At 30.4% G+C, this 13678-nt stretch overlaps 3 protein-coding genes across 4 annotated transcripts; 1 reads left to right on the forward strand and 2 right to left on the reverse strand.

Moving 5' to 3' along the window:
• The first annotated feature begins 1258 nt into the window (after window positions 1–1258).
• LOC107941410 (WAT1-related protein At4g30420) lies at window positions 1259–3165 on the forward strand. The gene is made up of 7 exons (XM_016874975.2): window positions 1259–1548; window positions 1627–1695; window positions 1772–1888; window positions 1962–2193; window positions 2259–2417; window positions 2503–2654; window positions 2746–3165. The coding sequence occupies exons 1-7, from the start codon at window positions 1370–1372 to the stop codon at window positions 2924–2926; spliced, it is 1089 nt and encodes a 362-aa protein (XP_016730464.1). The 5' UTR covers window positions 1259–1369; the 3' UTR covers window positions 2927–3165.
• Window positions 3166–4682: 1517 nt separating this feature from the next.
• LOC107941418 (tetraspanin-8) lies at window positions 4683–6270 on the reverse strand. The gene is made up of 2 exons (XM_016874985.2): window positions 5393–6270; window positions 4683–5164 (listed from the first exon to the last, which is right to left on the reverse strand). The coding sequence occupies exons 1-2, from the start codon at window positions 5900–5902 to the stop codon at window positions 4859–4861; spliced, it is 816 nt and encodes a 271-aa protein (XP_016730474.1). The 5' UTR covers window positions 5903–6270; the 3' UTR covers window positions 4683–4858.
• Window positions 6271–10615: 4345 nt separating this feature from the next.
• On the reverse strand, window positions 10616–13264 carry LOC107941403 (tetratricopeptide repeat protein 1). 2 transcript variants are annotated; one of them, XR_005926895.1, is made up of 6 exons: window positions 12746–13264; window positions 12462–12641; window positions 12231–12357; window positions 12011–12124; window positions 10867–11044; window positions 10616–10762 (listed from the first exon to the last, which is right to left on the reverse strand). XR_005926895.1 is itself a non-coding variant. In XM_041112707.1 (5 exons), exons 1-5 carry the CDS (start codon window positions 13010–13012, stop codon window positions 10929–10931), a joined length of 804 nt encoding a protein of 267 aa, XP_040968641.1. In that variant the 5' UTR covers window positions 13013–13264; the 3' UTR covers window positions 10616–10928. The 2 variants fall into 2 exon arrangements, 1 of the variants encoding a protein (XP_040968641.1); XM_041112707.1 differs by having other exon boundaries at window positions 10616–11044.
• Between the last annotated feature and the right edge of the window lie 414 nt (window positions 13265–13678).

Below are 13678 nucleotides of genomic sequence, written 5' to 3' on the forward strand. Positions count from 1 at the left end.
TTTTACTTAAAAAATAAATAAAATAGTTATTATATATTAAATCAAAGAGTAAATTGATCGTTTTATTAAAATATCAATTCATTTCTACTATTAAAAATTAATTCATGTATATTAACATGATGTACATATGGCACACCATATATAATTATTTGATTATTCAATTAGTCACACCAATTTTTAACAATAGAAATTTTTAGTAAGAAGGATTGGTTTATTCTTTTTTCTATCATTACAAAGATTAATTTATTTATTTTTTAAGTAAAAAAAGTTTAACGCAATTTAATTCTTAATATAATACTTTCATAATACTTTTATGGATAAATGTTTTGTTTTGCTCCTTTTCCTTGTTGAATAAAGGTTTATTTTTTTAATAAATTTACGATAATTGAATTTCTTTTTGAGAAAAATAATTTGACAAGGGTTGAAATAGGCTTGTTTAATAGTCAAGTAGACCATCTGACTCGATGGTTTGAATAAAGATTTTCGTCGAATTCAATTTGAATAATTTAAATTTAATTATAAAAATAAGTAAAATATCAATTAAAAATAATTTTTGATATTTTATTATTTTTGAATAGCATGTGAGCCAAAAACAGACAAATTTTTCTTAAAATTGTGCTTCCATCCAACTCGACCCGGCCATGGAGAAGGTGGAAATTAAACATAAAAAATTATGTCTATAATAACAGTTTGCACAATGTAATTGCTCGCACAGGATAGGGGCTCAACTGCCTATACTAAGCTACATCCTGTTAATTTCCCTCTCCAAGAAACAAAAGAAAGGAAGTTTGGATGGGGTTATTATAAACGTAACTTTTTTGGATTTTTTTTCCTTTTATTTGGTGAAAACCTCATTTAATACTCTTTTTGGATTGATTCGATCAGATTGATATTTGAATCATTTATTTTAAGATAATTGATTATATAGTTGTATAGTTTTGTGTTTGTCAGTTCATCATTATTGTTAGTGTATCTTTTTATATATAATGAGCAGATTCATCAATAAAACTGTAATAATCACTAGTTAATTTGTACAATAAAAAGTTAGCTGGATTCTTTTACAATTTTTAAACATAATTAATCACCAAAAACAAATATGAGAGATTTAAAAAAAAAAACCTAAAAATATACTTCATCTATTTTTAAAATTTAAAATACCTCTTAAGCTGATAAGTATTGAAAGGTATGTATGTCATACTACCATATATGTTATATAATTTTCATATATAATTTACAACTTGAATCTTATCTGGGTGCCCTTTTATACCTATTCTAATTACAACTCTTTCCAGCACCTGGGTCGGTCGCTTCTCTCCCTCGCTCACATATCCTCTTAGTAGTATTGGTGTTGGCATACAAAAACAGAGGAATGGGTGGGTGGGAAGATTACAAGTATCCAATAGCCATGGTGGTATTACAATTAGGTTATGCAGGCGTTGCACTCGTCACCAAAGCAGCCATGTTGCAAGGCATGAGTCCTCCAGTTCTTGTCGTTTACAGGCAAGCCGTCGCAACTTTAGCTGTGGCACCAGTTGCTTATCTCTCCAGGTGACTCCCTCTATCCACCACTGTCTCTCTCAAACATCATGCACGTATTAATTCATATTAGTTCACCTTTGTCTACAGGAGAAAATCAGGTGGACCTTCACTGGGATTAAGGAGCTTTTCTTTGATATTTTTAGCCGCGCTTATTGGGTATCTTTTTAAGCCAATATTGAATATTGTTTTCCAATCTTAGATGCATGTGACGATTTGAACTGACCCGAAACAGGATTACAACCAATCAGAATATCTACTATGAGGGTCTATATTTGGCCACTTCATCAACAGCAACTGCAATGGCAAATCTAGTCCCCGCCATCACTTTTGTTATGGCATCAGTTGTCGGGTACGTGATTCATTGCTGGAAACAGTATATATGTACATTGGGAGACTATTTATTCATTGTGTAATTTGTATAGATTAGAAAAGGTAGATATTGGAAGCTTGAGAAGTATTGCCAAAATAGCCGGGACGGTGATCTGTGTCGCCGGAGCCATTTTCATGGCATTGCTGAGGGGCCCAAAACTACTGAATGCACAAGCTTTACCGGTAACAGAATCAACAATTGGACAAGAAGGTGAGCACTGGTTGCAGGGTTGTCTGTTTCTATTTGGAAGCGCCAGTTTGTGGTCCATTTGGCTGATTTTACAGGTATTCGGATCATTAGCTTGTCTCACTTGTCTAATATTTCAATCACTAATAAGATTTTCCAACAGGTTCCAGCTTCAGCCAGCTACCCTGACCACGTTTCCTTATCGGCCTGGATGTGTTTCTTTGGAACATTGCAGTCAGCAGTAGTTGCACTGTTTTTTGAACCAAACGTGGCAGCATGGACCATTCATTCCAGTTTTGAGATCATTTCTTGTCTCTTTATAGTACGTTAAAAAAACTGAATTCAGGTCACTTACTTTGATACAATGCAAATCATGTCCTAACTAACCACAAACATGATCCGTATAGGGAATATTCGGATCCGGGGTGTCGTTCTTCGTTCAAGTCTGGTGTATAGCGCAAAGGGGACCCCTCTTCTCCGCCATGTTTAATCCTTTGTGTACAGTCATTGCGACCATATTGGCTGCTTTGCTCTTGCATGAGGAAATTTATGTGGGCAGGTAAATAACGTTTAACAACATAATCACACATGTACATATATATTGTTGTTATATTTACGTTCACTTTTTTTTGGTTTGCGTTCGTTTTCAGCCTAATAGGTGCAGTTGGTGTAATTGGTGGGTTATACGTTGTTCTATGGGGAAAAGCCAAAGACTGCCAAGTGATGAATAAAGAAACAGATACAGAGTCATTGCAGACCAATTATAAGCCTGACTTGGAAGAACCCCTTTTATCTGATAAATCTACTCATACCAATGAAAATAATGCATAAATATTATAAACATAGCTCTGCTACGATATTGTTTTTCTCCCATAGATTTTGGTCCACAATGTTCAATGCTAACTGGGATATATATACACAAACAGACAGATATTGGTTCAATAAGCTTTACCAACTAATTTGGAGTATCAACTAAATACAATGTATTTGAACCATCTTAGATTTGATTTTATTCATGAATCTGTTATTGTAATGTTTTGTCTGTAATCAAATTATTTTTGTGTGGTGAATGAGTTTCCACATGTAGCTGGTCAATATTGTTTATTTTAATATTTAATGTAGAGTATGATTATATTTATTTTTCGTGAATTTTTTTTGTGAATTTATAACTCTACAAATTAAAGGCACTTCACAAATTAGGACATTTGCGAACACAAAATCTCGTAACCCAAGCAAATGGGACCACACAGGGATATCTGCCTTTTAAACGTCACCCATTTCTATTTTCTAGACATAACAACATATATCTACCACGATCATAGTAGTTGGTTAAATTCCAAAAAGTTTAGAATTAACATATGGACAACACATAATATTTTGAGAACTATTATTAACAACCCTTTAAAGGGCTTACTGACACCCGAAAAGTGGTTAACTTTTTGGTCAATCCTACATTTCAATCACCTGAATACTCCTATAGCTCTCCATCTATCGGATGAACCGTCACAAATCTTCACAATCTTCTATGTTATCACCATTTTTTTTTAGCATTGTTTGTGAATGAGGTGATAATACATCATTCAATTTTACTAAAAGCAAATCAAAGTTGTTGTAGAAGATGTGTATTCCTCTGATTCATTAAGCATCAAATATAATTTTATAATTTATTGAATAATAATAACGAGTGCCTAACGGAAGAAATGTGGTTCGGGCCCTAATAGTTCGGCTGGAATTGTGTTGGATCACTCTGGGTGGGTGGGGTTCAGAATAAGAACTGAGATTATGTTATGTGCTGCTCAACGAATGAATTTTCATAATAAGCAAAAAATCAGAAGATCTTTTCGTTTTATTTAAACCGTGTTTGCAAATGTGAAACAAATAGCTAACATCACCTGCTTTCAGGATGGATGGTTTGAAACAAAACGTGTAACTTCCATTTGAAGTGAAGCAGAGAAAGAGGAAATGATTTTGCAAATTTGTGCATAAAAAGCGAGTAAATGAGAGAATTGTCAAATGGAAAATAACCTCCGACAAATATAAAACTAGCGGCTTCGAAAATTTTAGCATGATAATCTCCACCAAAGATGTGTCAATTTTACATTGGCCGCTGGAAACATCAAAATAAACTTTAGATTAAGACTTGCAAATCATGTGAAAAAGACTTTTCAAGTGTGTGTTCCATATTTATCTAAAGTCTGATTCTACAACCCTTTAAAACACTGCTCCATTCCACTAACTTTGTTCATTAGTATCATTCTCAGCAGCAATTCATCCACTCGTTTACATTTTGAATCTTTCATCTCCACTTCAACATATGTGTTTTGTCCTTTGCATCATATCTGTTTCGAACACAAAGGGACCAGCTCATTAAGTGGTACCCGCCACTTGCAAAACCCAACCTAACAAGACTCCCATCTTGTTTTCAATGCCTAGGATAATGCAACTCTTGAACCCACAATATTTAGGGCTCTTATTTAGGTGGCCCACACACCTAAGCTTTGATTGCCCAACAACCATTTTTTGTCAACATTCAACTCAATGGAAACACCCAGAATTTCAACATTACTCACAAATGATGCAAAGCAAGTAACATAGAAAATATCTTTTATACATGAGCATTATATGATATCTTAATTGTTCTATTAACTAGACAAGGAAATAAAATCTATACAATAAAAACAAAGGTCTAAAACGAAAACATAGAAACTAAATAATAGCAAATCCGAACAAACTAAACCCTTCTTAATCAGAAAAAACAAGCTCTCAAGGCTTCCAGCCTTGATGATAATCATTGTCTCTCCTATTGTTTCTGAAAGCACAACAGCCAACAGAGTAGACAACAATGAGGAAGATGAGGAATACAATGTTGACAACCGCCACTTTCTTCCATGAACTCTTGAGGTTGTCTATAAACCCAGCTTTGCATGCCTCGCAGTTAAAGCATAGTCTCTTTGGGTCATTATCCCACAGGTTACAGTCAGGGTTGTTCGACACGCCACTCCCCCTTGTCCAGTTAGTTGGCCCAACGTAATTGAACTGGCAATCGTTTGATGGCTTACAGCAACCCGACTGCAATTTACAGTTAAAAAACAGATAATGAAAATAGAATCATATTCATCAAAATTGAGAAAAAAAGTTGAGAACCTTTTCAACATAAAGTTAAAAGATTACCCCAAAAATTTTATAAAAGAATAAAGTTTAAGAAAGAGTATTCATGTTAGATCCCTTTATCTTAACTCTTTATATAATTAAGTAGAATTCATATGAAAAGAAGCCAGATATCAGAAATTTAGATACCTGAACGGCAGATAAGTGAGCCTGGTAAAACTCTGGGAGAGAAGCATTGAGATATTTATCATGGAAATCGGTACAAACTTTACTATCAGCCAAACAGCTTTTAATCTTATTCCAGTTCTTGTTATCATTAACTCTTTTCTGCAACCAGTTTGAGTAATCTCCAAGTCGGTATTCTTTATAACCTTTCCCGGATAATACTTGTCCCGCACCTTTGTTCGTCACTACGAAAGCGAAGATGGTGAAGGCTATGCCGAGGACGATGAGGAGGAACATGACGACCAGGTAGAGCCAGAGTAGCCAAGTCACGCGACAGCACGCGCCAATTAGTCCCGCGAGCGAGACCAACATGAGGAAGACTCCGATTATGATAACGGGCGTGTCCAAGAACTGTTCGCATTCTGTTACGCCTTCTCGTCTCAGCCAGATACCGGCGCCAAGGATGGGGATCGAGAGGAGGAAGGTAATCAAGTTGAGGATTCCAACTAAGTTGTTGCTCAAACGAAACGCCATCGTTTCAGGTTTCCGGTAAGTTGGCTTCCCTGGGTCTTTTCTCTGTTTGGATAAAGAGAAAATTACAGAAAAAAGAAAAAAGAAAAATTAAATGGGGAGAGGTTCCAATGGGGGATTATATATGGAAAGAGGAGTTGGGAAATTTTGAAGAATTTAGGAAATTAGTGGGAAAGTTGGATACGGTTTATTGGATTATTGTTGGAGAATGAAGATCACTGTATCATTTTTTACACGCGCTGACACGTTTCACACATGCAAGCGCGTGGGGATGTGACGATATGTTGGATTCTACACCACGTCTATAAACGGATAGTTTATTTGATTTAAGTTTAAATTCTAAAATATAAAAAAAAATACAAACCAACTTATTATTTATATATTTGTAATATTATGAATATAATTATGATTATAGTTTTAATTACAATAAAAGTTAGAAAATTAATTGTAAGAAAATATAATACTATTTAATTACATTAAGATTTAAATAGTATTAAATGTTTGCTTGCACTAATAATAGCTATAATTTACAAAATAAATAAATATAAATATTAAGCCAAAAATTAATAGTAAGTTATATATTAGAAAATTATTTAATTTCAATCAAAGAATGCTTAAATAAATTTAAAAAACTATATAGAATATAAAATTTAGACGTTCTAAAATTAACACATTTCTAAAATTAGATAATATTTAAATTATGATGATTAAATGAGAAATCAGAAAGACAAGAACCCCTTTGTAAAATAAATTAAAAGCACTAAGGTTTTATGTTGAAAATAACCCCTCCACATTTTTTGCATTTAAAACTTTATTATTATTATTATTGACAAGAAAATCATATTTAAAATGTCGATTTGAATATAACTAAAAAATTTCCATATATATATGCCCTGGTACATTATTTTAGAATATATATGATTAGCTAGTATAGGCTTAATATTTATTTACTTTAACCTATGTCTTGTGACAAAAATCAGTAGTTTTTTTTTAATATTTAATTATACTTTTTTTTTGTATATTTTAATTTATATTCAAATTCTTCGGACTTCGTACGTAATACATGGTGTCATGGTCTTTTTGTCTTTTTTCAAATTTGAATATTGTGATTTGTGAACCGTGAGTCGTTTTTATTTTATTTTATTTTATGCTTGATCTTTATTTTTATTTTTTTTACATAATAATTTTTATTACCCTGATAAATATTGATTAGAGTGATGATGTAGATTTCATACGTTCGAATTTTAAAAATAAACATTATTTAAAAAAAGTATGTTTAAATTTTAAAAATAATATTATTTAAAAAATTAATCACAAAATTTTAATTACAAATTATAAAATAAATATAAAAGATATGATATTTTAGTTTCATTTGATTGGAGTAAGTGGGGTAATTTATAGTAAAAGTAGTGTAAAATATGTATATGTTAATTACAAAATATTAATTTTGTAATAATGTATTGATAAAATAGTCATCATATAACAATAACATATGGCTAGTTATAATTTAATTTTCTAACGTCATGTCAAGTAATTTAGTGCATAAGAAGCGTGTATATATCTTCAAACAAATAAAATGGTTACATATCCAACGGCCACACTGCGCCAATGAGGGGCGCCGGCCTCAAATGAATATCTGCGAAAAGAGAAAATTATATTAGTACAATATTAGGAAGATGACAAGTTTAATTAAATGTTAATGCTTATAACCCCTCTAAAAATATATTAACTCTTTTGATTGTTTGGACAACATTAGGGAAAAATAAAATGTTAATTAAAAATTTTAATGCTTATCTCAAGTTACAAGTTTTTTTTATATATTTTTTAAACTAATAAATATAAGGTTTAATATATAATTTTATATTCAAGTTTGAGGCTATTTTCTAATGTGATATTTGTATTTCACAAAAGTTATATATTTTGATACTTTGAAAATAATATTGTTAAATTTTTAGTGTTCAATTTGGGTTTTAGAGTTGAAATGGTGGAAATTCATAATTAGTTAATAATATTAACAATTAACTTTCATCAAATCAACTCTAAAACTAAAATTAAATCATATGATTGTTTTAACAAATTAAACACATTCACAATTAACTCTAAATATATTCTATTAACAAGATCATAAAAAATCCGAACCTAATAATATTAACAATTAATTTTAATCAAATAAATCTTAAAACTCGAATTAAATACTAAAAATTTAATATAATTATCTTTGAGTATCAAAATATATCACTTTTATCAAATATAAATTTCATATTAAATTAAAAATTAATATAAAAGCCATATTAAAAAAAATCTCAAACTTAAATAACGAATAATATATTAATCCTATGTGTGATTTACCCTGGGAAAGACAGGACAGGGTGCAAGAGTTTGTTTATTGGCTGGTCAAAACTTATCCACCATATACTTACTAGTAGGATAAATTATATTTAAGTTTATTTTTAAATTTTAAAATAGAATTTGTTGTATTTTAGTCCCTCTATTTTTTATTTAATTTAATCATTTTAATTAAAATAATCATTGGGTGATGTGCCACATAATTTAATTGATTAATATGTCACGTTAACAATTTATTAGTAAATTAATAATTTTTTTAACAGTTGAATAATTATTTTAATTAAAATAATTAAATTTAAAAAATAAAACTATCAAAATAGAATAAATCCTACCTTAAAATCACCTTCAACGTAGTTTACCATTATTAGTATTATTAATTAATTATGACTTACAAGAATTCAACTTCCAAGGAAAATAGATAACATTTTCCCATAAACAGCAGAAGGTTGTGCCAAAGCTAAGGCAGGCTTTCTACGCCTTTGACCTCCTCCCTTCCCTAATAATCACAAGTGATCCGCAACTCATGATACCAATACTCAACCAAATCACGCGTCACCTTGATATTTGTATCACTTTAGATATTTTTAGGGTAAACTGCAATTCAGACCACCTCATTATATACAATTATTTGTTATTAAATTACAAAAAGTTATAAAACAGTGATTCAATTATTAATAAATTTATTATTTAATTATTTAATTATTTAATTATTAAAAATCATCCAATCAATTAAATTTGTTTTTATCACTAATAAACTAATGTAAATATGAAAACATAAAAAATTTAAAATAATTGAGTGACAAAAAAAATAAATTTAAATAATTAAGTGGTTATTTTATAACTTTTCATAATTTAATAGATAAAAAAAATTATTAATAATTGAATGACCATTTTGTAACTATTATAGTTATGTGACAAAAAAAAACCATAATTAAATAATTACTATTAAAATGTATCCACTAGGTGTGGAATAAGTATACATATGGGCACCATCCAAAATGAGAAGTTTGACTATATCATGTGAATCCAAACTAAAAAGTCTTGCATTAAATTAAGCTCCTCCACAACAATCTTCTACTCCATTGATAATGTTTTGATATGATAGTTTGGATAGTTTGGTTTGAGTTAAAGTATAGAAAATAAAAAATTGAGATTACATTATTCTACTCTCGTCTGAATCGAATAGAGTCGGACAAAGAAAATAAAAGAGTTTTAAGGTGTGACTATAATATCAAATAAATTAGTAACAATATTAGAAATCTCCACAAAATAATTTTTTTAAAAAAAATAGAACTGTATTTTATTTTAATATAATATAAAAACACAAATGTTTTCTTAGAAGAAAAGTTTCCTTGCCATATAAGTCAAATATTACTTAAGATGAATGCTGAAATTGAAAGATATAAATGAACAAACTGACTTTATCTTTGCCAATTAACATGACACGTGAGCCATCCGATTGATTTGCATCTTCCTAGAACCAAGCACCTCACACACTACCAAAACCATCAAACTTTCTAAAAATTCATTATATAATTTTATAAAAATACTAATTTAAACAATTTAATATCATTCGATATGAATTTTTTAAAGCGTCATTAATACAATACATATATTATAAATATATATATTTAATCAATTATAACGTAGAATCTAATTAATATAATACATAATAAATAAAAAATTAAATAACATTTACATATAATGAAATATAGAACTCAAACTTAATTACTTATCAACATAAGACTTCTTCCTTAACCAAAAATTATATATATGAGCGTATACATATATATTGGACATGAAATAAATTGTAAATGGTGTTAGGTTATAATATTATATTATTTTAAATAATTAAAATGTTAGAGTTTAAAATTAAGTTTAAACGCTAAAATGTAATAAATTAAGTCATTAATTGAAAATTAAGTTCTTAAAGTATAGTTTAACAAGGAGAAGATAATGATGTCACAATTGATGTTAGAAAAAGCTAAGATGGAAGATTTAATTTGATAATTTTTTTTGTCTTAGCAGAACTTAATTGATTTTTAAGAATTATACAAAAAATAGTAAATCTATAAAAAAAAGATCTATAAAAGGAATAGGAACTTTTATTTAAAAACTCTGTATTTTTATAAATTTTAATAAAAAATTTATTACTTTTTCTATGAAGAATTTTTTAATATAATTTTTCTAAAATTCTGACTACAATATTATTACGGTGAGAGGAGATAAATTTGCAATTGATTGGCAACCCTACAGATAAGATGAGTTTGAAGCTTATTAGTAACTGTAGTTCGTGATGTATAAAAGTTGTTTAATTGGATTATTAGATTAAGAGTGATCCACATTTTAAAACCCAAAACAACTAAATGGTAGAAAGGTAAATTCCATATTTCTTTTATTACATCTGCAATTCATACCAACCAAGGAATGGCAGTACAATAATCATTCAATTTCACTGAAGCAAACCACTGCTATAACTATTGGCATCCTAATGAACCAAATTGTGCTTCCAACGACCTATCAAATGCAACTCTTCAATAAATAAACAAATATATATTTCCCAAACTAGTACAGCTTAAGTGTTCCAAATTTACTTGCAAATCAACTTCTCAAGCCTTTACCTTGCACTTTTTTCAACTGCATTTACCATCAAACAAATTATCAGTAGTCAGTAGCGACCACTTCAACGTTGGAATGATATAGAATAGGATCCCGTGTTCGGATCTTTGACAGCTTTGAAGTTGTCCACGCTCATCCCAAATTTACCCAGAACAGAGTTGCCCAATTCTTTTAGTTTTGCTGCTCGAAATAAATATATTAAAATGCAGTTAGTGATGCATGTAGAATGATAAATGATAGCTTTCAACAATTCTACCAAGGATCTAATCTGGTAGTTTGATATACAATGTTATGCCATTAATATGCAGCATCATCAAATTAAATTTAAGCTCAATATTCTTCCCATTGCAATGATACCTACAGTAATTGATCAAATAATGAACATGTGTTACAAGTAAAACAATTCCTCTTTGGCAAGGAAAAAAAATGCTTAGAACAAAAATTAAAAATCACTTCCTCAAGTGGCAAATTGTTTCAATTTTACAATAGTTCTCAAAGCCTATGATGATATGCAAGATTCAAACATATTCAATGATTGGTATGCAACTAATGTAGATTGCACACAGATAAAGCCGATAATTCGATCATATGACATGGGCATTTAAAGTCCATAGTATGCAATTAGAGAGGGAGGCCAATAACCAATAAATCAGATGTTTATAAATGTTTGCATTCAGTGGTAAGAGTAAGATCATCTGAGAATATGTTTATGTCATGCTCGGAACACAAACTTGGTAATTGATATGGTATACTGAATTTGGTTTATCACAATATTGTATTAAAGGAAGCAGCCACTTAATATACACAATAAGATTCAACTACATAGGTATTTGATACACCATACATGCAAACGTGATAATTCTCATCTAAATACTGGAACTGACACCTATTATTTTAGGACACACTAAGTAATCTATCCATTAGCATGATAACTCCTTAGAATTCATAATTTTAACACAAACCCCTGAATAATAATCTAGAACAGTAAAGCATCCATAAAACAGCCAATTCAATGAAATATGGAGATTATGATACGACGAGGAAAATATCAAGAAAAATGATTTACTTGTTCAAGAAGTCAATTCATGAGACTGATATCTGAATTGAAGACAAGAAATGAAAGGAACCCCCAAAAAAAGAACTTACCCATCATCTCCTCTTTCAACTTTTCTCGTTTTTCAGCAGCTAGCGGTTCAAGGCGCCGTATGGTCTTTACAGCTTGGTTGTTAGAAGGATCAAATTCCAATATCTTCTTCATATCTGCGTTTTTTTTGTGGGAGGGGTGGGGATGGAATGCAACAATTAAAATAATTTCAAGCATATATAATGCTGACACATAAATCCAATAAAATCAAATGGTACTCACCAGCAATAGCTTCTTCAAAATTTTGAAGCTTTTCATGAGCTTCTCCTCGTCTAACAAGAGCTTTTTTATAAGAAGGATTAAGATCCAATGCTTTCGTACATTCCTTGATGGTATCCTCATATTTCCCCTAAGATATGTATATTTTTTGAACATTAGCAAGGTAAGGAAGTTCAAAGAACAACAATAAATAGCTGTTATTCAGCTTAAACAAGTAGAAGAAAAAAAAATTACCTGTTTCAGAAAGCAAGCAGCTCGATTCGAATGACAAACGGAACGAAGTTCAACGGCAGTAGGCATCTCCGCTGTAATTTGCAAAGCAATCTCATACTGTAACAATGCCTCCTCGAATTGTCCGTTTCCAAACAATTTATTTCCTTCCATTTTCGCATCATTTGCTTGTGCCAAAGCTTTCTAGAAACATAAATATTTTTTGAGAAGAAAAAAGAGTCAGCTATTTGTTTTTATTTTAATGATTAATTAAGGAAAGGAAAAGTTCGGGAGAAAGAAGAGAGAACCTCTTTAAATTGCTCGTCGTTTAAGGCATCTTGATAAGAATCGGAAGCTTTCTGTTCGGATGGCTTTTGATTATTGACGTGGTGTTCCTCTTCGTCGTCATCGACGTCACGCTCGCTCGCTGTTTCGAATCCATCGGAGGCGGCGTCTTCTCCGTTCACATTTGAAGAGGCGGCGGAAGCGGATGTCGTTTCAGATGATGTTAGAGTGGCATTCGTAGCTTTTTGTTCTTGTTGTTCATCAACGTAGTGGGGTTCAATCAGCACCATTTTGGGGTTTACGATCGAAGAATCTATGACTCCCTTAGGCTTCAAGCAAGCAAGCAAACAAATAAACAAACAGTGGTTGATTTTTCTATTATGCTAAAACGAAGAAGATGACTGACACAAAAGATCAATTTCGTTTGATAAAAATAAGGAAACAGACTGGGTTTCAATTGCATTGGGCTTTGAAATCAGAAGAACGATTAAGCGGAGTTCCGGATTGGGCTTTAGATTGGGATAATCAAAATGAATTTTCCAAAGGCTTCATACCAGTGAACAAATCGTCCACTATAATGCTCGTCCAAAATTCGATCTTTTTTGTTTCCTTATTATGGAACAAAATGATATTTTTTTTCTCCAACTCACGTCCGGTCCAAACCCGTCTTAAATTCATACCACGATCAGTTATTTAAAAACATTTACAGCGTAAACTACATGGTGGTCATAATTACGAGAAGTTATAAAATCATCCCTATTTATTTAATTTAATTTTTATTTTTTGAGCAATCGGTAAATTAAAAGTGGTAGTTTTTAAAATTAACATAATAATAATTTTAAATCTCAATATTTCAATATTTATACATTATGTGATTTAATTTTTTTAACAACATATTTCTATGTGACATTGAAGATTTTAAAAAAAAAAAGAGAAGATCAAAATTATCATATATA

The sequence above is a fragment of the Gossypium hirsutum genome, chromosome A05 (genome assembly GCF_007990345.1).
Source record: "Gossypium hirsutum isolate 1008001.06 chromosome A05, Gossypium_hirsutum_v2.1, whole genome shotgun sequence".
NCBI lineage: Eukaryota > Viridiplantae > Streptophyta > Magnoliopsida > Malvales > Malvaceae > Gossypium > Gossypium hirsutum.